Source organism: Ctenocephalides felis, unplaced genomic scaffold (genome assembly GCF_003426905.1).
Source record: "Ctenocephalides felis isolate EL2017-DRISC unplaced genomic scaffold, ASM342690v1 CF-g0.4_SCAFFOLD_00845, whole genome shotgun sequence".
NCBI classification, from domain to species: domain Eukaryota; kingdom Metazoa; phylum Arthropoda; class Insecta; order Siphonaptera; family Pulicidae; genus Ctenocephalides; species Ctenocephalides felis.
This window is the reverse complement of record NW_020536999.1, coordinates 83,561,407-83,588,308: the sequence shown is the minus strand read 5'-3', so window position 1 is coordinate 83,588,308 and position 26,902 is coordinate 83,561,407. Positions and strand designations below refer to the sequence as shown.

General features: G+C 30.2%; 2 protein-coding genes across 2 annotated transcripts; both read right to left on the bottom strand.

The window, feature by feature from the left end:
- Positions 1 to 706: 706 nt before the first annotated feature.
- Positions 707 to 14,032, bottom strand: LOC113391108. The gene is made up of 12 exons (XM_026627074.1): positions 13,956 to 14,032; positions 11,058 to 11,157; positions 9,748 to 9,855; positions 6,302 to 6,393; positions 5,884 to 6,044; positions 4,024 to 4,261; positions 2,288 to 2,368; positions 1,886 to 2,217; positions 1,490 to 1,823; positions 1,220 to 1,354; positions 995 to 1,078; positions 707 to 944 (listed from the first exon to the last, which is right to left on the bottom strand). The coding sequence occupies exons 1-12, from the start codon at positions 14,030 to 14,032 to the stop codon at positions 707 to 709; spliced, it is 1,980 nt and encodes a 659-aa protein (XP_026482859.1).
- A 3,366-nt stretch (positions 14,033 to 17,398) lies between these two features.
- LOC113391106 (zinc finger protein 429-like) lies at positions 17,399 to 19,041 on the bottom strand. Its single transcript, XM_026627073.1, has 4 exons — positions 19,026 to 19,041; positions 18,417 to 18,954; positions 18,084 to 18,312; positions 17,399 to 18,029 (listed from the first exon to the last, which is right to left on the bottom strand). The coding sequence occupies exons 2-4, from the start codon at positions 18,949 to 18,951 to the stop codon at positions 17,399 to 17,401; spliced, it is 1,395 nt and encodes a 464-aa protein (XP_026482858.1). The 5' UTR covers positions 18,952 to 18,954; positions 19,026 to 19,041.
- Positions 19,042 to 26,902: the final 7,861 nt, after the last annotated feature.

Genomic DNA, 26,902 nt, shown 5'->3' with positions numbered 1-26,902 from the left:
GGTCAGAAAGACCCTGTTATCTAACATCGTTTTTGACATTTGTGCGGTTTCTATGCCAGGTTTTCTATCTGACAAACCTGAAAATTACGCCTGACTGCACAGCAATCACATGTCTTTTTCCAATATTTCGAACCAATTAGTATGGAAAGTCCTTCATAACATAGCCTTGCCGTAATTTAAAAAAAATCAATGCTCACGTGTTTGATACAATGGCTGAATAATTTGCACCCGTTGTTCATCGTCAACCATGGTTTGAATCTATACTAACGTGTTTAGTTTAGCTCAACACCGATGGTTCAAATCTTGGCTATAGTGTTGTCATTTTAAATTGTTAATGTGATGCAGCCTAACGCTTTATTATTAGAAATAAAAGCACAAATCTTACATATGGACGACATCATTTTTTTTTTCAAGTTCTGGAAGTTGTGGAATCATCATTTATAGTCCGAAGGATTTTTTGCTACCATTGGAAGTACCTGAAGGAATGTATGTTATATTAAACATTAAACTAGATGTAAGTGGCATTTTACCCCAAAACAAGTTGCACTAACTTTTAACCCGCCCCCGCCTATTTCACGTATATCAATTATCTCCTTCCATAGATGTAGCTAATTATTTACCTGATAATAGAAGTATACTTTTATCCGGGCCCTTCCTCAGGAGCGGATTCGGCCCTTTGGCATTCAATGTAGTCCCACTTTTCGTTTTATTCATCAAATTGGAAGCAATAGTACTCGTGCTGATTGACGTCTGGTTGACGGATTTGTTGACGGAATTCAACAGAACATTCTTGGTATTCTGATACGAAGACAGTAGAGCTTTGGAGGGCCCTTTGCACATTGCCGGATCCGGCCGCACCAGGCCTGGTAATCGAGTCTGGAGGAAAAGGAAATAGATGTAAGATGATGATAAGAAAACTTGAAATTAGAAAGTCAGGTAGAAATCTGTGGGATAAACTTTGTAGTACTATTAATAAAACACTTGGTTAACTTACAATAATAGATCATTGTCCGGCCCCTTGCAGAGTGTCGAATCTGGTCCTTTAGCCTGTGTTCGTTGCTGCTGCTTTGATAGTTGACTGAAAATAAATAAAAACGTCTAGAATTCCAAACAAACTAGTTGTGTTCAGTAGCTGCTTTCATCTATCCAACACATTTTACTCTGAATTCTGCAATAATAAATTTCTATTACCTGGTATGATTTTTTTAGGAGCATCCACCTGTCTTTCATATTAAGAGCTGCAGTGATCTTGTCCCAGGAGTTCTCTTTGGAAGATCCATCTTCAGGTGTGCTGGAAGAACCATCGTCCTGTTTTGGAGAAGAATTACCACTTTTGTTCGTTTTCCAATGCAATCTAAAAAATATTTATGAAAGAGAAATTTAGTAACTTGTCAATGGCAATATTCTAATTATATTATCTTACCCAGTAATAGAATCTCCACCATTGACATTGTTTTTATTCCTCTTGTCAGTACCACCAGCACCTCACACTACTTTTTTGCTACTTTTGCTTTTCACACTCTCCACCTTGTCGGTTTCATCTGTACAAACAACATTTCTTTCATCACCATCATCAGTCTTAATCTCCACTATATCCTCTTTGACTTCACTACTAGTAGTTTCTTGGGCAGTACTTGATGTCAAGACTACCTGATCGGCGGAAACTTCTGGTTTAACGTCTCCAGGTGTTGGTTTCTTTTTGTCGACTACTACACTATCCAGGAACCTTTTGGCTTTTTGTTCGCTATAGTTGGCACTGTCTAAAGCTAAACGGACAAGTTCATTGGACACTTGTGCGTATTGGGTTTGCATCAACTGTTGCACTAAAAGAGAAAAAAAAATGGTTTGGCTTTTGGATACTTATTCATCAAATTTATCTACTTACTTTTGGTTTTCTCTTCCCTGCTCTTAGCAATCTTATCCAAGTCCTTCCCATCATCCTCACCAGCTCCAGACTTCTGGCTTTTTTGGTCGCCATCCGCATTCTGTTGTTTATTGGTGGATTTAGAAGTCAATTTTGATGCTTCTTTCTTCTTGGCGTCTTTGCTGTTGCACTTCTTTCTGTCTTCCACAGTGGTGAGCGGTGAAAATGTGACTTGTTTTTCGTAACCAAGGCCTAGAAGTTTCAAGGACGCCCCTTGAACATTGTTGTCCGATCCTGCTAGAATATCCAGGAGCAACGTCTCGTCTGCTTTCGGGAAAATCGATTTGAGATACCTAGGGAAAAATGATAGATATTGAAGAAAGTTACAAAATACGGTGGAGAGTTACTCCTGCGTTAACATACCTGAGTTTCATCTTTGGCGAAGAATGTGGCCTCGGAGAACTTCTGAACCAAAGGAGATCCATACAGAGTTGTGTGCTATTCCTAGAACACAAGAAACATATTGACAATTTTGTATTTGATATCTAGCTAGAACCAACCTAGTTTTATGTACTTTAGGTCGTAAAAATAGATTTGTTATAAAAAAAAAGGTCAATTAGCAATTGCGTATACTATGCACTGATCGTTAACATAGAACTAGAACAAGAAAAACTTGAAACAGAGTAATTTTATTTGATGATTACCTGAAGATGCCCTGGTTATGGGTGTACTAATCCTTCCGCTCATCATTGGGCTGCCAGATTTCGAAGAATTATCTCGCCCTTAAAAAGCAACAAAAATAGGTGTAAGTGGCATTTTTCGTTAAAGACAAGTAAAAGTTAACGACATGTGTAAATGCCAACTCAATAAGAATCAAGACTTAACTAGATTACATAAAATTTAAACTATTTATTACAAAAATAAAGTTTTCGCTTCCATTAAAAATGCGATTTTAAATTGATATCTTTCAAACAGACTCATAATATCTCTAATTGAATTAATACAATTTAATTTATTTAACACATTCTACTCTGTGTTCTGCAATTGCAAATGTAGTTTTTTTAAGTGTGGACGTCAACGGTAATCAGTAGTACAAACTACGTGACTCATCATTCCAATCTTTGATGATTTTTATAATTCAACTACTTTATATAAGACAATATTTTAGTAGTTAGTTTGGACTAAGAATTCTATTGTCATACAAAGTTTCATCACAATCGCGAAAAGAAGTTTCAACAATTAATTTAGAAGAATCCCAACCGATAAATTTCAAAGGAATTTTGAATTTGATATGTATGCTGAGATTTTCTTTTTGCGAAAACGTTGAAAAAGATTTTTCAACAAATTTTAATAAATAGCTCGGACGATGGCCTTGCAAAACTAATCAACGCTAGTGATTATAAAGCTTGTTCAAATGGCTTTTAAAGTTTTAAAATCGGTACAGCCGTTTTTGACAAAATGTCGGCGAAAATCATACATACTTTATCCAAATTTAGGTCAAGCGGTTCAGAATAACTTGAAACATTGAGAAAATACAAAATTAACAAATAGTATTTTTTAGGAAAAACATATACTTCTCCATGAATATATCATATTCTATAATATTGTCTAGGTACTTCTCCTGCAAAAAGTTAATAAACACCATAGATATAGCTTCAGACAGTTTCAAGTCTACCAACACAAAAGAGCCAACATCAAGAAAACATAATTTATCAAAATAAAATAGATGCATCAATAATATCTAATCTTTCGCTTATTTGATATGTGCATTACCAAGGAGACCAGTATCAATAAATAATATTGTTATCCAAAAATTCGTCCATAAACGTGAGTGATAAAATTTCCTTACAACAAAATATTAAATAATAGTTATTTGATAAATATTGTGATCTATATCTCTCAGAATTTGTGTAATGGCTGAGGAGACTCCAGTTACGATTTTAACAAACTTTTGCGTGGCCAGCAAACTGCCATTGCCTGAATTCACCTTGATTCATGACGGAGCGGGCACCAAGAACCCCATTTTCAAATTTGAATTGCGTCTAATATTGAAGGATACTAAAATAACAGTAGTCGGAGCAAGAACCACAAAGACACAAGCTAAACAGGACTCCGCAAGATTGGTACTTGAGAAGCTATCGGAAATGAATTTAATTCACCCAAAAAAATTGCAGGTTAAGGACACCGGTGAGGTTAGTCCATCCACCAGTGCTAATTCCGCAGCAGTGGGACTGATAGCTGAGTTTTGTGATAAAAAACATCTACCGACACCTTTGTCTAGTTTAGTCGAAGATACAAGGCCAGATCTTGGGGAAAAATTTCCTACCCAATGTTCTGTATCTACTTTTGAAGAAACTGCAAGTGCATGTACCAAAAATGATGCAGAACACTTATCAACTGAGAAAATGATAAATATGTTAGATGGATTAGATATTGATGAGCATGTAGAGCCAATCAATGAAACGGTGGTTCCTAAAATTTTAAAAGCAAGATCTAAATTTCATCTGCCGATTGTGATAAATAATATAGCGGAATATCACCCTTTCGTCAAATGTGGTGAGGAAATTGTAAAAAAGCTGTATCGATTTTGAACGATAATTCTTTAGGAGCAGAAGAAAAATTGAATTTAGTTATGAATGCCTTAAATCTAGATTATGAGATTGTGGAAAACGCCACAACAGAAAATAGCACCATCTACGTATTAACAATATGTGCAATGGAGCCCCAAATGCTAGTGAGCGACTACACTTTGCCAGATTTGTACGATAGGACAAATAAATATTTGAGCGAATTTTTGGAGTGATTCCATTATATATATATATATATATATATATATATATATAGTATATATATTATAATTAGCTTACTGTTATTATACAAATATAATTTTACTAAACTTTTATAGTTTTTTATTGAATTTGTCATAGTTCTGATTTCACCAGAAAACCTGAAGAGCTAATTTTATGTTTTCTCGACGTTTCTCTAAGTTATATTCCAAAATCTAATTTGGAAAAAGTATATGTGTGTGTATAAGGAACCATTTTTGACATTTCGTAGATGTTCTCTCAAAAACAGCTGAACCGATTTCAACAATTTAAAAGCTTTCAATGTAACTTTCAATGTGGAGCGACTAAGGCGGATGCTGAGCACGCCATTGTGGAATGCAAAAAATGGGAAAAAGGTAGGCAAGAAATATGAAGGGAGATAGTTACGCATAAAATCTCCCTCCCAACTAATTTTATAACATTAGTGACAAAAAAAAAGGATATATGATGCCCTATATAATTATATACAATCAAATGAAATAAAATTGTAAAGATAACTTATAAAATGTATGTGACTAATGTACGTGTATACAAGGTCAACAAATAAACAATAAAAAAAACTCCATGAAAATTTTGCACAAAAATCGGCCAAGCCGTTTTCTTCTTATTAGCAGGAAAGAAGAAAATCTTACACCACGTTTCAGCCAAAAACTCTAAAACAATTTCGGAAAATCCAAAGATTTCAGTTGAAAATGGTGCTGAATAATTTCTGGTTTCCGGATCGTTTCTTTGCAATTAATTGTTGAAGTCGTTTTTAATAAATTTTAATAGAGTTCATGGTCTAACTAAACAAACATCCTAAAATATTATAGTCCTGAAACCGATTCTGCCTCACAACAACTCAATGTTATGGCAAGACCATGTTACGCTCCAACTTGCATACATAATGCTACTGAATCATACTGTCAAAATGTCATGTATTTGCTGTGCATTCTGGTGTTTTACACATAAACTGCAACGTCACTCGTATGTTATGAAGCTGGGTCAGAAACACTCTGTTATCTAACATCGTTTTTTACATTTGTGCGGTTTCTAGGTTAGGTTTTCTATCTGACAACCTGAGAAAAACGCCTGACTGCACAGCAACCACATAGCTTTTGTCAATATTTAGTATGGAAAGTTCTTCATAACATAGCCTTGACATAACATTGGTCTGTTATGAAGCAGAATCAGGCCATTAATTTAATTAATTACCCATAATTGGTGTCATCTGCAAAGCATTAACAGCAATATTGGCACCGGATAAATGTCTCCACCTTGCGGGAGGCGTACGAAACACCAACGGTCCCGGTTCCGATATAGGATGCTTTTCTACTTGCAAAGCCGAGATAACAACCGCTTCACGGTTGTAATACCTGATAAAAATAAAAATGCAATTAGTACTTTATTTTTAATCTATAAATAAAATAAATATTATTATTTACTATTTAATTATTTATTGTCTAAAATATTTGTGATGCACTTGGTTATTTAAGTAAGTGGCATTTCTTTCGTTAAATGTCCTTTTTTCTCCTTTCTTAGTTATTTTTCTATTTTTTATTATTTTACCATAAGATAAGAGAGCAAGCTTAGGTCAAAAGAGTCCTGAAAATTTTAAAATATCAAAACTTACTTTTTAAGTAAAATCCTTATATGTGTATCAGTGGCTGTTGGAAACATTGCATGAATACGGTTTACGGCTTGTTCTATTTCCATTGGATCTGGCTGCAATAATAAACAAATAAATAGTTATAAATATTAAGTTGTACATATATATATATATATATATATATATATATATATATATCTATATATAACATTCTTCCTCGTATGTAAATATACTCCTCCAAATAATTATTTGGATTTTGATAAATCTTTCTGAAGTTTGTTAAGGGAATTTTTTCTGATGTATGTGATTATAAAAATATAGTAATATTGTAGAAATAAATAGAAAATATTGCAAACAATGACATGTTATTGTTTGTCATTGAAAATATTTGAGACATTGTTTGGCATTGAAAACAGGAAAGGTTCTGTGTGCTAATGGGGATGCCATTGGAATATTGAGGCTAATGTCTGTCAGATGTTTCAATGTTAACGAGGACATTTGCTTCTGTTTTATATAATGGATTTCAATAGAGTCAAATAGAGTACGCTTATAGGTAGTACTTTGAAATCTGTTAGCATCGATTGAAGGCTGATCCAGAAAGTGTACATAGAACAGAAGGTAAAGGTTAGAGTAAACCAAGAAGATAGAAAGAGCGTTGAAATAGGTAAAGGAGTGCAGAATATCTTTAGATACTGGACACTTTTCCATTGAAACAAGAAGAATCGTCACCATAAAATACGCAGATGATCTCGTGGCGATATAGAAAATCAAATCCAAATATGATGAGCAGAATCGTTGAAGTGGGTAAAAGATATGGAATAGACACCAACATCGACAAATCTGTCGAGCTGAAGCGATAAGAATGTGGAAGCAAGATGAGCCTCTGAAGATGAAGGTAAGAAATCAAGAATTGGAAGATGTGGATCACTTCAAGTACTTGGGAAGCATCCTGACCAGAGATGGACACTGCCTGAGATAGATCAGGGCAAGGATTGCAAGCGTCAGCGCCACGTCGATGCGCTGAATGCCAATGTATTCACGAAAAAGAAAAAGCTTTTGTCAAGCGAATAGGGTTTCGATTTGCAGAAGAGGCTAATAAAGTATTATTTCTGGAGCATAGCTCTGTGCGAATCAGAAATACAGGCAAAAACTATCTGGAGAGTTTTAAAATGTGATGCTGAAGATAAATGGAGAAGATAAAGTATCAAATGAGGTGTTAAAAAGAGTAGTCAAAGAAAAAACTCTAGAGAATTGGAAGATCTGGATCACTTCAAGTACTTGGTAAACATCCTGACCAGAAATGGATACTGCACGAGAGAGATTAAGGCAAGAATTTCGAGCGCCAATGCGGTATTCACGAAAAAGAGAAAGCTTCTGACAAGCAAACTAAGTCTCGATTTGCAGAAGAGGCCTATGAAGTGTTATTTCTGGATTATAGCCCCACTAAGCCAAAATCCGTAATATTTATGTAATTTTTACGCAAAAAAGTTACATACTTATGTCATTTTTACGTAAGATTAATGTAAGATATGTGTCATAATTTCGCCTATTTTAAGTAATGTGGATTACGTAATATGGATTACGAAAATATTTCATAATAATTACGTAATTTTTGAAAAAAAAAATGACGTGGAGGGGCCCTTTTTTACACACATACATAATTACATACAGGCATATTCATATATATGAACACACACACACACATACACACATATGCGTATATGTGAACATATACATTCATGAACTTAGGAATGCGTATACACATAGTATGTACATACATATATAATTTATATGTATGTACATACACACACACACACACACACATATATATATATATATATATATATATATTATATATACTATCTGAAAAATAAAAGAAAAAGCACATTTATATGGTATGTTTATTTTTTCGGCATATGTACACAATTTTAACATTAGCAAATCCACGAAGTAATTAATAATAATTCACAATTTTTATAAAATAATGTAATTACATATGACATATTGATCAACATTTTCATGGCAAATAATAAAAGAAATGCAAATTTAAAATTAAACTCGAAATAAAGATCATCGAAGTATCCTTTACAAAGTCTTCATAAGTTCTTTCACTAAATATTTCATGGAATATATTATGTAATTAGGAATTGTATCTTCAGTTAAAACTAAATGTGGTATAAGTCTATGATGTCTTCTTTACAAAAGCATTCTCGATATCTATTTCATGTCCCATTTGTGATGAAGAAATGCATCTCGGATATAAATTATTAGTTTTCGATTTTCACCTGAAATAAAAAACATGGTAATAATTTCTATTTAACTTTTAATACATATGTTTTTTATATACTTACACAAAGCAAATGGTTTTCTAAAGGTCAAGAGATTCTGTTATAAATAATTTGTCACTGATTTTTTATTAACAATAAAATAATATTTAGAATATGAAGAATAGAATAGAAGTTATTTATATATCTAATTATTATTAGAAAAAAATTTAATAACACACACTATCAATTTTTAGGTTAATGGAGCGTTTTAGAGTAAAGATTTAAGTAATTCATGTAATTTAAGAGCCTTTAAAATACATTTATTATAATCATATATTTTCACATATTTAATATCACTTTCACATTTAATTAGCAAATTAAAAATATTAATTAGACACTACAAAACACAACACTTAATTTAAAACACATGGCGAATAGTCCCATTTCCCATAATGCATTTCAGGATAACTTGTTAACTTGGCATCATAGCCTAGGCTAGCGGCCGGCGGCACTTATGTCGGTTAAGGCCGTTCATTGGTTGACAGTTTCGCTCATGAAACGAAATATTCCGAAAAATCACGAGCTGTCGATCTTTATGTAATATATATGAAATAAAATCCTCATTTTTCTTACGTAATATTTTTTGCAGGCAAATTACGTAATATTTTTGTAATTATTTCGTAATATCTAATTACGTAATGTAGATTACATATTTCTTACACTAAAATTACGTAATATTACGTAACTGGTTTAGTGGGGCTTTATGCAAACTAGAAACAAGGACTGGAGTGTTTTAAAATGTGATGCTGGAGAAAAGAATATCTGGTGCAAAAAAGAATATAAAAGAAAAAGTAAAGAAAACTAAATTGGACCCAGTCTGCAAAAAGAGTGCCTCCTACACGATGTCGTCGAAGGTAAAATGGAAGAGCTGAATGGAATGGAAATAAAAAGAATGCTGATGATTGATGACTTACGCAAGAAGAGAAAATACAAGAAACTGGTAGTCGTAGAACAGAACCAGGAAGCATGAAAGCAAAAGTTTGGAAAGGAAAATAAGTGTATAAAGGTAATAAAATGATAATTGGTATAATAAACAGGGAAAGGAAAAACTAATCATTGATATGTGGTGTTCTCGCGTCATGAACCTGCTTTCCTTAACCAATTATAACTACTATTTATTATTATTTATACATAACTACTTACATTTAACAATAATCGATTTTGTGCGATTGGGCTGCCATCTGTCGGCGTGTGAAAAGCGGCCTGGACCGGAAATTGTGCAGGATAGACATGATATGGTGATGAATTGGCCTAAATAAAAACTTGGTATCAATATTTATAATTCTTAACTAATAATAATAATAATATTCATAAACAATATTTGCATTTTTGAGAGATTCTGCCACGGAAGTATAGAGGCAGCACTGTTAACAATCATACACCATAGACATTACATTACATAGAGTAGCTAGTCTTCATATGTTTTTCCGTTTATATAGTGCTCAAACATAGAAGGATATGTGACGTCACATGTCTGAGCGAACATTGCCGACGACAATCGCGAAACTCTCCTGATTGATCAAATGTCACATGTCATATGTTAAGTGCCTAACATAGACCTTATAATATATAAACCGATTTTAACAGGTTCGATTTCATGTACATTTATATTACATGAAAAAATATTATTAAAATCATTTTTTACAAAATTATCAGTAATAACAATTGCCATTATATTATTGAAATAAAAAATATGACATACGACATTTAATCAATCGGGAGATTCCGCGATTGTCGTTGGATGTCGGCAATGTTCGCTCAGACATGTCACTTCATAGCCCCTTCTATGTTTGAGCGCTTATTTTGCGATAGATTAGCGGTCCATGTAATATAAGGTCTGTATCATACACATATATGTATATACACATATAAAGTAAAATCCCGTTAAGACGATTTTCGAAAAACCGGACCAAAAACATATATCAAGTGCTGGTCGACGTAAAGTTTCCTGTTATGCGAGTAGTCGTATTAAGCACGATTATGTCTTAACGAGGTTCTATGGTATATACCAATGCAATAATAATCGGTTAATAAATACATCTCTATATTCATATATTCAGAGTTCAATAATATCATAATTCAATAATAATGTTAAAAAAAATTCTATTCAAAAACCTTCATAAATTTATTTAATAATATCATTTCTTTAACTATGTAACAAACCCAAATTGCAAACATTAAGTTTTTTTTGTGTTTATTTTTTGACTTTGTAGTCATATACCTTCATCAATCAACTTTACAATTTTTACAAGTATTGAATTTAAATTTGTTTATCTATGGTGTTAAGTTATTATTTTCAATTTGGGTTCGTAACCTTGCTAAAGCGATTGTTGCGCACTCACGTGGCGGGAACTCAACAAAAACTCATGTCATTAATTGATATTATAAATACGAAATTTGTTGTTACTATCTAATTATTAGTTTGTGAATTTTTTAATTAAATGAATACTGACTTGAACAGGGCCACACTCGTTCATTATTCCATTTATTTGTTTCAATTTCAGTCTCGGGTCCTCCCATGATGTAGTCTTTGTGTAGTGGTTCAGATAATAACTGAAATATAAAAATATAAATAAATTATATATATATATATATATAATAGTTATTTAAAATTATATTACTATCATAAACTATTAATATAGTCACATTAAAATAATTATTTTAATTTAAATTTTCTCTGAAGATTGAAATAATTATTATTTTTTATTTTTAATATTTTGATTTTATTTAAAAAATATTCATTCATATAATTAATAATCTTTAAAATTATTTTAGTTTCATTTCATTTTTTTTTTTTTTTAAATATCATTCAATAATAAACATAATAAGTTTGATTACACAATTTGCAAACAAATCTGTTTAAATTCACTTATTATTTTTAATAACTATTATATTTTATTATCACTTATACCACTATTTTTTAAATATTATTATTGATAATATCTTTACAATTAATTTTTATTTCACAAATTTTAGACACTTTTAATTTCTATACTGTTTTAAATAATTAATAATTAAATAGAATCACTTTTATAAATTTAAATAAAAAAATATAGAAATAAACTAGCGGTGTATGGCATCGTGCCTTAAGACAAATTGCTGGAACTTTCCGTCCCGTAATAAATGAAATATTCGAAGAATATTAAATGATTTCAAATATATTATTTTAAATGCTGTAATTTTCATTATTCATATTTTATAGATGAAATATAAGAGCTTATCAATTGGATGATGATAAGATATATGTTTACACAAAAAGAGAATAAAAAAAAACTTAATCAAGTGGAGTTAGAATGAAAGATCTTATCTCATATTTTTAAAAATTATATAAACTGAATTGCAAAGGTAAAATTATTGTGAATACATAGTTTTTTTTTCAAAAAAGTGTACACTATTAATAATATTTATAAGAACTTAAGTTATATAATAATACAACTTATTAATTAAAAAAAACATAATATATATTAAACACATAACTATAGCTATTTTTTTTAACTTTGCGTAAGGTATGTTATTGTAATCGTTCCAAAATCTAAATTGAAAAATTTTGCATATTTTTATGTTTCAAATATTTCTGAACCTTTTGGCATACCTTACAAAAAATGGATGTATGGATACAATTTTTCGTTCAGGTTTTCTGGCGCACGGATCAAACGATTTGAATGGTTCAAAAAACATTCGATTCCTTTTGATAGGGAGATGTGCTGATTGGCTTTTCGCAAAGTCAGATCTAAACGTTTCGGAGATACGGAGCAAAAAGTGCAGAAATTAGAAATCGAGTTTCTGACAAAACGAAGCATCAGATTTGAATGGTCAAAAAAACATTCAATTCGTAATGACAGGGATAAGTGGTGATTAGTTTTTGGCAAAGGCTGGTATAACTGCTTCGGAGATACCGAGGTTAACTTGCAAAAAATGACAGTTTTTGAGAGAACTAAGCATTTGATTTGAATGATTCAAAAAACTTTCTACATGTGTTGACGAAACGATGGCTTTTGGGAAAAGATTTTTTTTCACAATTTTTTAAAAAATATTTTGTTTTGGCTATCGAAAAAAATTTGGAATTTATTTTTAATTCTAGCTAAAGTTCTAAAGCTCACTTATATATTTCAAATAAATAATTTTAACTTTGCAATTCAGTTTATTAACTTCCCGGAGAGTTTATGTTTTCATCAAAAAATCCGAATTGCTAATTTTCTCGACGTTTCAAGCCATTCTGAATCGAATGAGACCAAATTTGGAAAAAGTATGTGTGTATGCGTGTGAACACATTTTTTGCCGTAAATCGACGTTTTCTCAAAAACGGTTGGACCGATTTCAAAAATTTAAAAGCCAATCGATGTATTTTGATGTGGATTATTTTTTGTCAGTTTTGTCCAGCGATCGGCCTAGACATTTCTTTGTAAATTGGAAAAAGGTATTAAACTTTTCGTCCACATTTAAGCTCATACTACCGAATCGATTTTCAAAAATGAAATACTGTTCGAAAGATATCATTTGGGAATGATACTGATTTTCTTGTAATTCACTGTTGAAAAAAAAATTTAAGCCGATTTTTATGGAACTTTTTTTTGGCGATATGGTCTGGTCTTACTGAAATATTACGTCCTTACGACAAGTAGTTTAATTTTAAAAATTCATCAAAGTTTGGGAAAATGAGTAGTTTTTTTGACGTTTGTTAAAATTAAAATTAGACGATTTACTTAAGTAACTTACTTAAGTTACTTAAGTTTAATTGGTATAACGATAGAGTGTGCGTTCGTTTTGTGTATGTGTAATTATTATTATGTGTGATGAATCCACTAGGAATACTTTTAATCACTCATAAATTAATTTATTTTTATTGATTATTTATACATATCGGGAAGTTCATGTAACTTGCCTCAAGGCAAAACTACCAATACCAACTAGTTCAATTCTTATATAAGGAAGAGTCCTTCATATTATATTTGACTGATTGAGTTATGTTTATTTACTTTTCTGTAAATAATAATTTATTTGAAAACATTTAATTTTCCTCGAATATTCCATTACGGTACGGAAAGTTCCAGCAATTTGCCTTAAGGCACGATGCCATTACCACTAGTTAAACTTAATATTTAATCTAAAACACTGATGACATTGAAAACAAATAAAAATTCCCAATATTCTTATAAATATTAGGATTAGTTGAGTTTTTAAATATTTATTTTAAACTTTAATTTATATTAATATTTAATCCAAAACGAAATAACACTGATGACGTCTTAGACAATCAACTCCCGAAACGTGCAAGTACACCACAAATTTATTTCCAAAACAATCCCCTATATCGTTATAAACAATTAATAATGATTTGTTTAAATAATTACTGCCTGCCTGTCCTATTATCGTATCGGGCTTCCCAGCCCGGCGGCATGGGCCCCCTTTTGTCCACGCCGTCCGCCATGTTACTGTGTTATAGTAGTTGCATAAGCGTCACGGCGCATGCCCGAAAAAGGATTTTACGATATTGATGTTTTAGATTATTGTTTTGATTTGATGATTTGAGGGATGGACTAAGAAGATATTTAAACTAGTTGGTATTGGTATTTTGCCTTAAGGCAAGTTACATGAACTTCCCGATATGTGTAAATAATCGACTTAATCAATAAACTAGTGGTGTATGGCATCGCGCCTTAAGGCAAATTGCTGAAACTTCCCGTACCAAAAATTATTATTTATTTAAAATTAACATTTTTGAAAAAAATTTACTCTGAAAAATTAGATTTTTGAGAAACTATAATTTTTTGACAAAAATTCACTTTTTTGAAAAAAAGACTTTTTGAAGAAAAGTGTATTTTGAAATACTTTGGAAATCCTGAACTTTTTTTCAGAACATTCGCACTGCTTTAACTGCATAGAGACGAAATATCGAAGAGCGTAAGCGCCGCGCCGCCGTCTAACGGATAAGCATTGGTACGGAACCCATAGAAATGTAAACAAAATTTATACCAATTGTTAAAATCTCTAAAAAATATCTGATAATTTGATGTGCATATGATTAATGATCATTTTTGACCAGGTGGCATTTTTTTTTACTTTTTTCACTAGATTTCCGAAACCGCTAGACCTGCCTTCAATCAGTTCTTCATTTTGTCAATACAAGTAAAATGTTTTCCTCTTAAAAACTGAGTTACCGTTTTTGGCACTTTTTGCCCAATATCTTCGGAACGGCTAACCCTGCCTTTGCCAAAAACTAATCAGCACGTCTCCTTATCAATGCGAATCGAATGTTTTTTGAATTATTCAAATCGCTTCATTCGTGTTCCCGAAATCGTCGACGAAAATTTATATCAGCACACACATACACACACGCACAAACACACAAATACATCCATTTTTTCTAAGGTATGCCAAAATATTCAGAAACCTCTGAAACGTAAAGATATATACAAATTTTCATTTTCGATTTTTTTGCGATTACTATAACTTACCCTACGAGAAGTTAAAAGTAAATTAATTTATGAGTTATTAAATGTATTCGGAGTGGATTTATTACAAATATTTGAAAACGAACGAACACGTTAACCCAGTAGGAGTATTTTCTAAATTTATTTTCTAAAAGAAAATTTTCAAAAATCAATAATTTTTATAGTTGAACCAGTTTCCGTATGACTTTAATGGTTTAGTATGTTCATTAAGACCAAGTACTATTATCGTTATACCAAGTAAATCGTCTAATTTTAATTTTAACAAATGTCAAAAGAACTACTCATTTTCTCAAACTTAGATGAATTTTTAAAATTGAACTACTTGTCGTAAGGACGTAATATTTCAGTATGTTCTACAAGATCATGATATAAATCGCCAAAAAAAGTTCCATAAAAATCGCCTAAATTTATTTTTCAACAGTTAATTACAAGAGGCTCGGTAGATTTTCACCTAAAGCTAATCCGTATCATTCCAAACTAATATCTTTCTAACAGTTTACGATTTGTTAAAATCGATTCGGTAGTATTTAGATTTTTGAAAATTTGCTTTTAAAAAATACCCCGAACGAACACGTTAATAAGTGTTTGTTTTCAATTAAGTGTAATAATTCACTCGGAATACTTTTAATCACTCATTTATTGATTAAGTCGATTATTTACACATATCGAGAAGTCCATGTAACTTGCCTCAAGGCAATATACCAATACCAACTAGTTTAAAATCGATTCGGTAATATGAGCTTAAATGTGGACGAAAAGTGAACACTTTTTTCCAAATTACAAAAAACGGCTCAGCAGATTGTCGCACAAAACTGAAGAACAATTGTTCTCATTGAGATACATCAAATGGCGTTTAAATTTCTGAAATCGGTTCAGGCGTTTTTGAGAAAACGTCGATCAGAAGTCTAATTCTGACAAATGCCAAAAAACAATACTAATTTTTGAAAACTTTGACGAATTTTTAAAATTAAACTACTTGTCGTAGGACCGTAAAATTTTAGTATGATCTATAAGATTATGGTATCTACCGTCAAAAAAAAAAATCATAAAAATCGTCGATTCTTTTTTAAGAGTTTGTTACAAGAAAACGGCCCGGCCGATCTTTACAAAAAACTAATCAGGTCGATTCCCAACCAACACCATTGAATTCAAAAACTCAGAAACGCTAGTCCTCATCGAAACACATCGAATGACTTTTAAATTTTTGAAATCGGTCAAGGGGTTTTTGAGAAATCGTCGATTTACGGCAAAAAATCTGTTCACACACACACATACTTTTTCCTACTTTGGTCTCATTCAGAATGGCTTGAAACGTCGAGAAAATATATAATTAGCGAATGGATTTTTTTTATGAAAACAAAAACTTCTCCTTCAGGAAGTTAAAAGAGAATTAAAAGTAAAACATTACTTATTAATTATACGTTAAAAGTCTAAACTTTAGACGCTTGCTGTGCGTCATTATTCAGCAAATCAACCAAGACAAAAACGAAAACTTAAGACATTAAAATTAGTTTTAAACTAGTTTTGCATGACATTGTATCTTAAGGCAAATTAGTACCGTAATTAAACATTCGGAAACAAAAATAATCAATTATCAATAAAAATCAATATTTGATCTCTAACCGGAACTCTAATCAAATGAGCAGTTCTCTCACATTCTGCTATTCTTTGCACGTTTTGCTTCATATCTCTGAAACCGCTAGACCATTTTTCGCAAAAATGTAATCAATTATTCACTCAATCAATACAAATCAAATGTTCTTTGAATCATTCTAATCAGATCTGTCGTTCTCTCAACCAATATTTACTCAACCAATACAAATCGAAAGTTCTTTAAACTATTCTAATCGGTTGATCCATACTCTCAAAGCTTGAAAAATTGTTTCCAAGCATACGTACAAACACACGCCACACATTCATCATTTTTTTTCAAAGGTATGCTAAAATGTTCAGAAATCCTTGAAACATAAAGATATACAAAAATGTTCATTTTAGATTTTTTTGCGGTTACAATAACTTACCCTATGGGAAATTGATAATAATGCATCCTGTAGAAATAAACATTTATATTTTCAATATTAAACAACTACATATTTTACACCGAGGAACAAACATAATTGTCCTTGAAATAAAGGATAATAAATTGCCCTAATAATATATATAAAGTAAATTAAATTAACAAAAACTAATAACTTAATTAATAACAAATGTATTTGTAATAAATTTACCTGGCCAATTCTCACAAACAAATGTCGTTTTAAATCATTTGATTCTATAAATCCTTCATTATATATTCCACATTTATAAGGGAGTGAACTTCCTTTTGTTTTTATAAGCTATTCTCATGAACAGTAGTTGTGCAAAATATTTATTAAATCTTTCACCTTCATAAGGCGTTCTTCAGGGTAAAATTTTTTATGCAGGTCTAATGCTAGTTTTGTTATAAATGTTTCGTTGCATATCTCACAATTATAATAACTTTCTCCAGTATGAATCACTTCATGTTGACTTAATTCTTGCATTGTTCTAAATGTTTCATTGCATATTTCACAATTATAAGAACGTTCTTTAGTATGATTTCTTTCATGCCACTTTAATGAATCCTTTCCATTAAATGTTTTATTGCATATTCCACATTTATATGGACGTTCTCCAGTGTGAATCACTTTATGTTGGTTTAATTGATGTTTTGTTACAAATATTTTATTGCATGTATCGCACATATAAGTACATTTTCCAATATGTAGCATTTCGTGATATTTTAAGCATTGTTTGCTTTTAAATATTTTGTTGCATGTCTTACAATTATAAGGACCTTCTCCAGTACGGATTATTTCATGGTAGTTCAAAGCTTCTATTGTAATAAATGTTTTATTGCATATTTTACAACTGTAAGGACGTTCTCCGGTATGAATTCTTCTATGTTGTTTTAATCTATAATTTGATGCCAATATCTTGCCGCATGCCTCACATCTAAAAGGGCATTCTTTAGTATGCAGTAATAAATGATATTCTAAATTACCTAACCTTGAAAATCTTTTATTGCATTCTCCGCCATGAATTGTTGCATGCTGATTCAATGCTTGTTCTGTTTTAAATGTTTTGTTGCATGTCTCACAATTATGAGGGCGTTCTCTGGAATGGAATATCTTATGACGGATTAATCCTTGTTTTAATTTGAATGTTTTATTGCATGTCTCACATTTGTAAGGAAGTTCTCCAGTATGAGTTGATAAATGTTTGTTAAATTTGATGACTGTGTAAATCTCTTATTGCATATTTCGCACTCATAAGGACGTTCTCCGGTGTGAGCCTTTGTATGCCGGTTTAATTTTTGTGTTGTTTTAAATGTTCTATTACATATTTCACAACTATAAGAACCGGGTTCAGTGTGAGTTGATATATGTTTTTCTAATCTCCATAACTTTGTAAATCTCTTATTGCATATTTCGCACTTATGAGGACTTTCTAGAAAGTGAATCATTTTATCTTGGTTTAAAAATTTTTCTCTTATGTATACATTATGGGGTTTCAAGATATCGGTTGTTTCAAGTTTTCCTGAAACTGTTTCAGATGATTCGCTCATATTATTTACTAAATTACTTGTAAAACCGATTTCTTCATTACATATATAAGGTTTTTCATCGTGGTTTTCAATCGCTTCTTGTTTTATTTCTTCATCAATAGTTACCTCTGATTTTAAAAATCGCTGAAGAGATATTTCTTCGTTTTCCAGACATTCTTCTGATATATCATAATAATCCAATTCTTGTTTGACTTGTGGACAATAATCAAATTCTTGTTTAACTTGAGGATATTCGATTGGTTCAATTTTAATTGTTGGGTTTGAGTTTGTTCCTTCAGACATCTTCGCCTTTTGTTGGTTCTCGCACATAAACTGGAAATTTTAAAATATTTTATTATTAATTAATATGTTTTGTTCAAATACAATATAATACTAACGCTAACATTTGTTGTTATTTTATTTTCGCATATAAAACACAATTTCATTAAACACTTTGACATTTCTATTTAATTCTAACCTCGAAGTTTCGTGAGATCAGGTTGGACAACGTTGAAAACATTTCAACGGCGAATTTATCGGCGGCAACATTTAAGTCACAGATTACATATTTACCACAGAGAATTTAATTGATTTTATTTCAACCCAACATCGCGCTTAAACCCTATAATTGATTTGAAATCTTATATTTTAAGGTATTATAGGGTTTGTATGTAAAAAGTTCTGAAAAATTAAACGCTGTAGTTTTTGAATGGTGCCAATTTTGAAATGCTTATTTATCTGTGATTGCGACTATCCATGATACCATGATATCCATGATAAATGAAACGTACCGAGTGTTGTCACACCTGGGGTGCGTTCGACTTGGACGCTTACGCGCTGTGAGCGCGCCGTGAGCGCGCCATGGCCGGTAATCTCGGAACAAACGTCTGTAACCCGAGTTTAGTTAGAGCCCCTGCCGCCGGTCGCGCTTGTCTTTTTTTTTTTTTTTTTTTTCACTTTGAAATCGAATTTGACATATGACAGATACGTAAATCAAACATGGCGTCCATTGTAATAAATTTCATGAAGAGATAACCTAGACAATATAATAAATGCTTGTTAAAGTAAAAAACAAATAAGCTGTCGAAGTGCATTGTTTAACGATGAAGAAATACCAAGAAAAATGCATGTATTATGTAGTTCCAGCGAGAAACGACGAAGTAAAAGTAAAATAGTTAATAATATTTGCCGGCTTTCAATCTAAGTGAGTACTTTTATTAATATGCATACTTCGAATTACTTCATTTGATTGTACTATTCTGATATGATTTTTCATTACAGTTTAATAATTCAGAAATAATTGAGACATTTAACTATATCAATACTAGAAATTTTAAGGTTATAAATAGATAGAGAGAATTCCTGTCAGCTTTCTGAAAGGTATGTTATTAAATAACTAAATATAAATTATTCTTGTTCTAATAATGTAGGATCATAACTAATATTCTACATCAATTTTTTCAGCAGTATAAAAGGAAAATACGTTTAAATGTAAATGTTTAGACGGTTTACTAAACACATTCACAAGTATACAAGTATTGATACGAGATGAATGAATACACAGGAAAAAACAATAAGAATGAAGTCTGAAATGTGCTGAAATCTTTGCTGATCTCCCACTAATATTGAACAGTAGGACTCGTAATTATATATTAAGTCAGTTTGGAGAACATACTAAAAACACTAATGATATAATCGTAAGTGGAAGGAAATTCTCAATTAATGGTGAATTCTAGCTAGTGCAAAGGTTAATTAGGTTTGGCTATGTCACAGGAAAGTTTTTAAGTATTAATAATTTTATTGATTCATTGATATTACAAGAAATATTATTATCTGTGTTGTTTAATGATGATAAAGGGAATCACATTGTATAGATTTTCAGGAACTGTCAAATGACAGGCAAAGTATAATCATGATTAATGATAAAATTCTACCTAGTGCAAAGGGATAAAACACCCTTAATGTGCACTGCTTATTGCATTTGACTATTCTGAAAGAGTTGTCAATAGCTTTACTCTAAAATGTCTTATTGTAGATGCTATAAGAAAACTATTAAGTACTGTTATGATAATATCAATGATTGTTGTTTTTCTTTAAGACAATGATAATAATGACATTTTGAACAAACATTTGAATGCACATTAACAATAGCGCAGAAAGATTCCCAAATAGAGACTGTACATCATAGATATTATGTAACTTAATGTAAATCAAAATAAATATATATGTAAATATATATATATATATATATATATATTATATATATATATATACACATGCAGGCCTTATCTATGCATGCAGGTATGAATTGTGGTTATATATGTATATGTATATATATAAATAATATCTACTTTCATGTACATTTCTATTCTTTTTGTGCTCAGCTTGAAAGGCTGATATGCTAAAATGATATTACACACACATATATATATGTATATATATATATATATGTTAAAGTAGTTAATTTTGATGTTGAGAAATATGAGTAAGTTCTTCAAGGGCATACATCAAATAAAAGGCAAAGATTTAGAAGTTAATCTTTAATTTTTCCAAATGTTTCGACATAGTATTTTATGTCATCATCAGTGGATCTACAGAATGAATATTGAAAAATTAATATAATACTAAACAGGAAAAAATGACAGAAATTGGAAAAAGAAACTATAGATATAAGTAATATAATTATAACAATAACAATTATACTAACAGATAGATAAACAAGAGAAATGAAAAGTAAAAAGAAATATATACAAACATACAAAAGCGTAATATATATATACATAAATATACACACAAACAAACGTGTATATATGATATACATGTAAAAACACGTACACATATGCATATATACATACGAACAATACGTATATATAAACATATACATACGGACATGTACATGTATATATACACATATATACATACATACACATACACGTATACACATATACATACATACATATATATACACATATACAATCTATATATATATATATATACATATATATATATATATACATACATATGCAATATGTATGTATTGCATATGTATGTATATTATATATATGTATATATATATATATATATATATATATTATATATGTGTATATATATGTATGTATGTATATGTGTATACGTGTATGTGTATGTATGTATATATGTGTATATATACATATGTACATGTCCGTATGTATATGTTTATATATACGTATTGTTCGTATGTATATATGCATATGTGTACGTGTTTTTACATGTATATCATATATACACGTTTGTTTGTGTGTATATTTATGTATATTATTACGCTTTTGTATGTTTGTATATATTTCTTTTTACTTTTCATTTTCTCTTGTTTATCTATCTGTTAAGTATAATTGTTATTGTTATAATTATATTACTTATATCTATAGTTTTTTCCAATTTCTGTCATTTTTTCCTAGTTTATATTAATTTTTCAATATTCATTCTGTAGATCCACTGATGATGACATAAAATACTATGTCGAAACGTTTGGAAAAATTAAAGATTAACTTCTAAATCTTTGCCTTTTATTTGATGTATGCCCTTGAAGAACTTACTCATATATATATATATATATATATATATATATATATATATATATACATTGTGGATAGCGTGTACATTTATGTACATTTTATGCTTTTCGCACATAGTTTATACAGCTTACTACCATCTATTATAATCATATATAATGTTTATATATATATATATATATATAATAATATATATATACACATTGTGGATAATGTGTATATTTATGTACATTTCTATGCTATGTGTGCATTGTTTATAAAGAGAACTATGTAGATATAATGTAGAATGTTTTTGTGAAAAATAAATGCTTTTTAAAATTTTTTTTTTTTTCAATTTTTCTTTTTTTAAATTTTGAATTAAAACGGTCCATATAATTTTGGTTCATTTCTATAGTATTTTTTATACGCACCCGTTCAGGCGACTAGTGCCATCTGTAGCGGGGGCTTCAACTAACACAGGAATGTGGCAACGAAATATGGCCCGAGAGAGCGATATATATACTCTTCTTTTATCTAGGAGCGCGCTTTCATCGTTCGACTTGGCGCTGTGAGTGTCACATAAGTACGCTCGTAGCACCATCGTGGGATGCTCGTAGCACATATTTTGCGCTCACATATGCTCACGCCACAGAGGTAGGGCAGCGTGAGCGTGAGCGTCAGTGTTTTTACTATCTGTCATTTCATTTATTTATTAATTGTCAAATTCTTTATAATGCCGCAAAATGGCAAGCTGTATATCACAATATTTTTTTAATATAATATTAATATTGATTAATTTTAAATTTAATTAATTTTAAATTTTAATTTCAATATTACTATTAATTAAGCATAAGCTAACCAAATTTCATTATTTATTAATTGTTAAATTCTTTATAATCCCGCAAAAATGCCAAGTTGTATATCACATTTATTTTTTTAGTATTAATATTAATTTAAATTAATTAATTTTGAATTCAATTAATTTTAAATAATTTTAAATTTTAATTTTAATATTACTATTAATTGAGCATAAGCTAACCAAATTTCATTTATTTATTAATTGTTAAATTCTATATAATCCCTCAAAAATGCCAAGTTGTATATCACATTTATTTTTTAATATTAATATTAATATTAGTTAATTTCAAACTCAATTAATTTTAAATAATTTTAAATTTTAATTTTAATATTACTATTAAGCATAAGCTGACCAAATTTCATTTATTCATTAATTGTTAAATTCTTTAAAATCCTGCAAAAATGCCAAGTTGTATATCACAATTATTTTTTAATATTAATATTAATATTAATTAATTTTAAATTTAATTAATCTTAAATTTTAATTATAATATTAATATGAATTAAGCATAAGCAAACCAAATTTCATTTATTTATTATTTGTTAAATTCTTTATAATCCCGCTGAATGATCCAGAAAGTAATAAAATTTACACAATTACCGTTACCGCCAGTTGCCGCCATTTTGATGCTTATTAACGCTCACAATATCCAAAACGAACGGAATTTAGTTATCGATTCTGAGCGCTTATCGGCCAAGTCGAACGCTAAAAATTCGTGCTTATAAGCGTGAGCGCTCACAGCGCGTAAGCGCCCAAGTCGAATGCACCCCTGATCTCTAACCTATGCGAAGTGAGACTCAAATCGAAATGTCAAAGTCATTAATAGATATATTAAAACATATTTATCATTGATGCAAGCATATAAATTGAATATATAGATATATATAGAATTAATAGAGTATATTTATCACTGATGAAATCATACAAATTCAAAGCTTTCTTAATTTTTTATGAATTACTGTTGGTTTTTTATGAAAACGACTAGCGCCGAAAATGTCCGAAGAAACAATTTCAAACCCAATAATTAAAACTGAACCAAAGAAATATTCTCCAGTTAAACAAGAACTTGATGATTATGACATTACTCCAGAAACATGTTTAGAAAACGAGGTAATACATTTACAGCAATTTTCAGAATTTGAGATGAAAATAAACAAAAAAATAAAACAAGAAAAAGTTCATGATCAAGATGAAACAAGTTTCGACGAGGGATCTTACATGGAAAACGAACAGATATGTCAACAGCGATTTTTAGATTCTGAAGTCACTATAGACAAAGAAATCAAGAAAGAAACAATTGATGATAAAGATGAAGCTCGTTTCGATGAGAATTCTTACACAGATAATGAAGAAATATGTCTACAGCAATTTTTAAAATCTGAAGTAACAATTGACGAAGAAGTTAAGCATGAACCGATTGATGAGCATGTTGCAGACACCAGTAAAAACAAAAATATTGATAATGTCGGTGAGTCAATTGATTTAGTGGATAATATAAATGAATGCAATAAATCATTTAAAAAAGTTTTAGGAAAACGTAAAACTACCCTAAACTTGAAACAATCCTTGAAATGTAAAATTTGCAATAAAAATTTCTCAACAATTAGCACTTATATCGACATAAAATGATTCATACAGGAGAACGTCTTACAAATGTAAAACCTGTAATAAAGCATTTACAACAAATAATTGTTTAGGTCAACATAAAAATTTCATGCAAGAGAACGTCATTACAAATGTGAAATATGTAATAAAGCATTTATAAACAAATGGTAATTTAAGTCAACATAAAAAGATTCATACGGAAGAACGTCCTTACAAATGCGAAATATGTACTAAAGCATTTATAACAAATGGTAATTTGAGTCAACATAAAAAGATTCATACGGAGAACGTCCTTACAAATGCGAAATATGTAATAAAGCATTCATAGCAAAACAACCATTGAACCTACATCTAACAATTCATACTGGAGAACGATCACATAAATGTAAGATATGCAATAAAGCATTCAGATTAAAACAAATTTTAAAACAACATGAATTAGTCCATTCTAAAGAAAGCAATCATTAATGAGCCACATGCAATGAAACATTTGCAGCTTCGCAATCAATAAAGCAATATAAAACTGTTTATAATGTAACACTGTAGAACAATTTATAATAGAGGTTTAATTTTTCATAATTTTAAACACAGTAGGACATTAAAGTTATAATTAGCAGACGTTCTCATCAGTATAGAACAGTTTGGTAAATATTGCTTATGAAATATCTTTGAAAATGTTTGTGTTGACTAATAAAATATAATATTTAACTATATATTATTCACCAAATATTGTTTACTGTCAGAAGTTATTAAACGAATATAGAGTGTTATTATTTAAATCAAATTGTTTTTTATTTAATTATGTACATATGTATATGAATAACATAAATTAAAACTTGTTATAAAAAATATTTGTTATTATTGGTTACTTAATAACTACAAAGAGAGTAGCTTATAGTAATCGTTCAAAAAATGAAAATCAAAATTAACATTTTAACATACCTTAAAATAAATGAATGTATATGTATGCATGTGTGTACAAATTTTCTCTGAAACCTATGAAACGGTTTTTCATTTTCGATTTATTTGCAATTACTATAACTTACTCTGCGAGAAGTTAAAAATATTGTTAAGGATTCTTTTATTTATAACCCTTTTGTTATGATTCACTTTATTGCTAGTTGCGGATTATTCCAATTCATTCAATTATCGATCATTTATTACTTAAATATTGCTTCTATCTTTTATCCCGTACTGCTGAAAGACTAAATATTAGAGCTACTACGAATGAGAGGCTTTTGTTCATGACTTAACTAAACAATATTTTATACTCACATTTTTACATACTTATCCTAATCTCAATCTGAACTATACATCTTGAATCTAGACTTTTCTGTTAGCACCATTGTCTATCGTGTCCATACTCGGACTCCTGATTCACATCACACACTAGTCACATTTTAACTAAAAGTTTACTTTCGGTTTGGGGACAGCTTCCGATGCGCTATCCCCCACAACATTCCTTGCTTACATTATCACAACATCAATTCTATAAAACACTTCGCGCACAACACCGAGCTCATCCCACTAGAGATTTACACTAGGGTTTACACTAGTGATGTGCCAAGTCGAATCAAGTGATTCGAATCATTCGAATCAAGCCTTTAACGACTTGATTTGAATCAGATTTTACTTGATTCGAATTAACTCGTATCAAGCCGCGAAATATTTACTGTGATAAACATGTATGAACACAAATTTTCATAAATATAAAAAAAATTTTTAATTTAATTCAATATTATAATAATATAAATAACTAGCAAACCCGACGAACTCCGTTTCGCCACCAGATGGTTTCGTGAGAAAGATGAAAAAATTTTTTGTTTGTTTTATATTTGAAAAGGAAAAATTTAATTTTATTATACAACAGTAATGAATTTATTTCGATCAGAAAAATGAAGTGTTTTTTAGTTGAACTTCTCTAAGTAAATGAAAGTGAATCCGCAAATTATCCGTTTCATTGAAGTGCTCTTTGTTAAACCACGTTTTTGTTTTTTGGTCTGACGTTAACACAAACAAAGCGGATGGTTTTTTGTTTTTCCCATGTGAAAAACAATGATTTTCTAAATAATCTATTTGAAATTTATCCCGCAAACACTAAGCGATTGGCCTTGCGACTTGTTATTGCGAACGCAAGGCGAACTGAAAATTGCAATCGTTTGAAATCAAACGCAAGACCAGTCAGAATCATTGGTATGTCACCAAATCGCCAGCAATTTTTGATTGAATGGTGAAATTCAGTGCGTGTACATCATTATTCTTTGCGGCAAGAATTGCTCGTTGACTT

Coding starts and splice junctions, on each gene's coding strand:
- LOC113391108 (XM_026627074.1), bottom strand. CDS start 14,032: ATGGCGGACGGCGTGGACAAAAGGGGGCCCATGCCGCCGGGCTGGGAA. Junction 9,856..11,057: donor ACGAGTGTGGCCCTGTTCAA/GTCAGTATTCAT, acceptor GTTTTTATTTAG/GCCAATTCATCACCATATCA. Junction 6,045..6,301: donor ATAAGGATTTTACTTAAAAA/GTAAGTTTTGAT, acceptor TATTTTTATCAG/GTATTACAACCGTGAAGCGG.
- LOC113391106 (XM_026627073.1), bottom strand. CDS start 18,951: ATGTGCGAGAACCAACAAAAGGCGAAGATGTCTGAAGGAACAAACTCA. Junction 18,313..18,416: donor TTCTTATAGTTGTGAAATAT/GTAATAGAACAT, acceptor AGATTTACACAG/TCATCAAATTTAACAAACAT. Junction 18,030..18,083: donor TGCAATAAAAGATTTTCAAG/GTTAGGTAATTT, acceptor ATGCCCTTTTAG/ATGTGAGGCATGCGGCAAGA.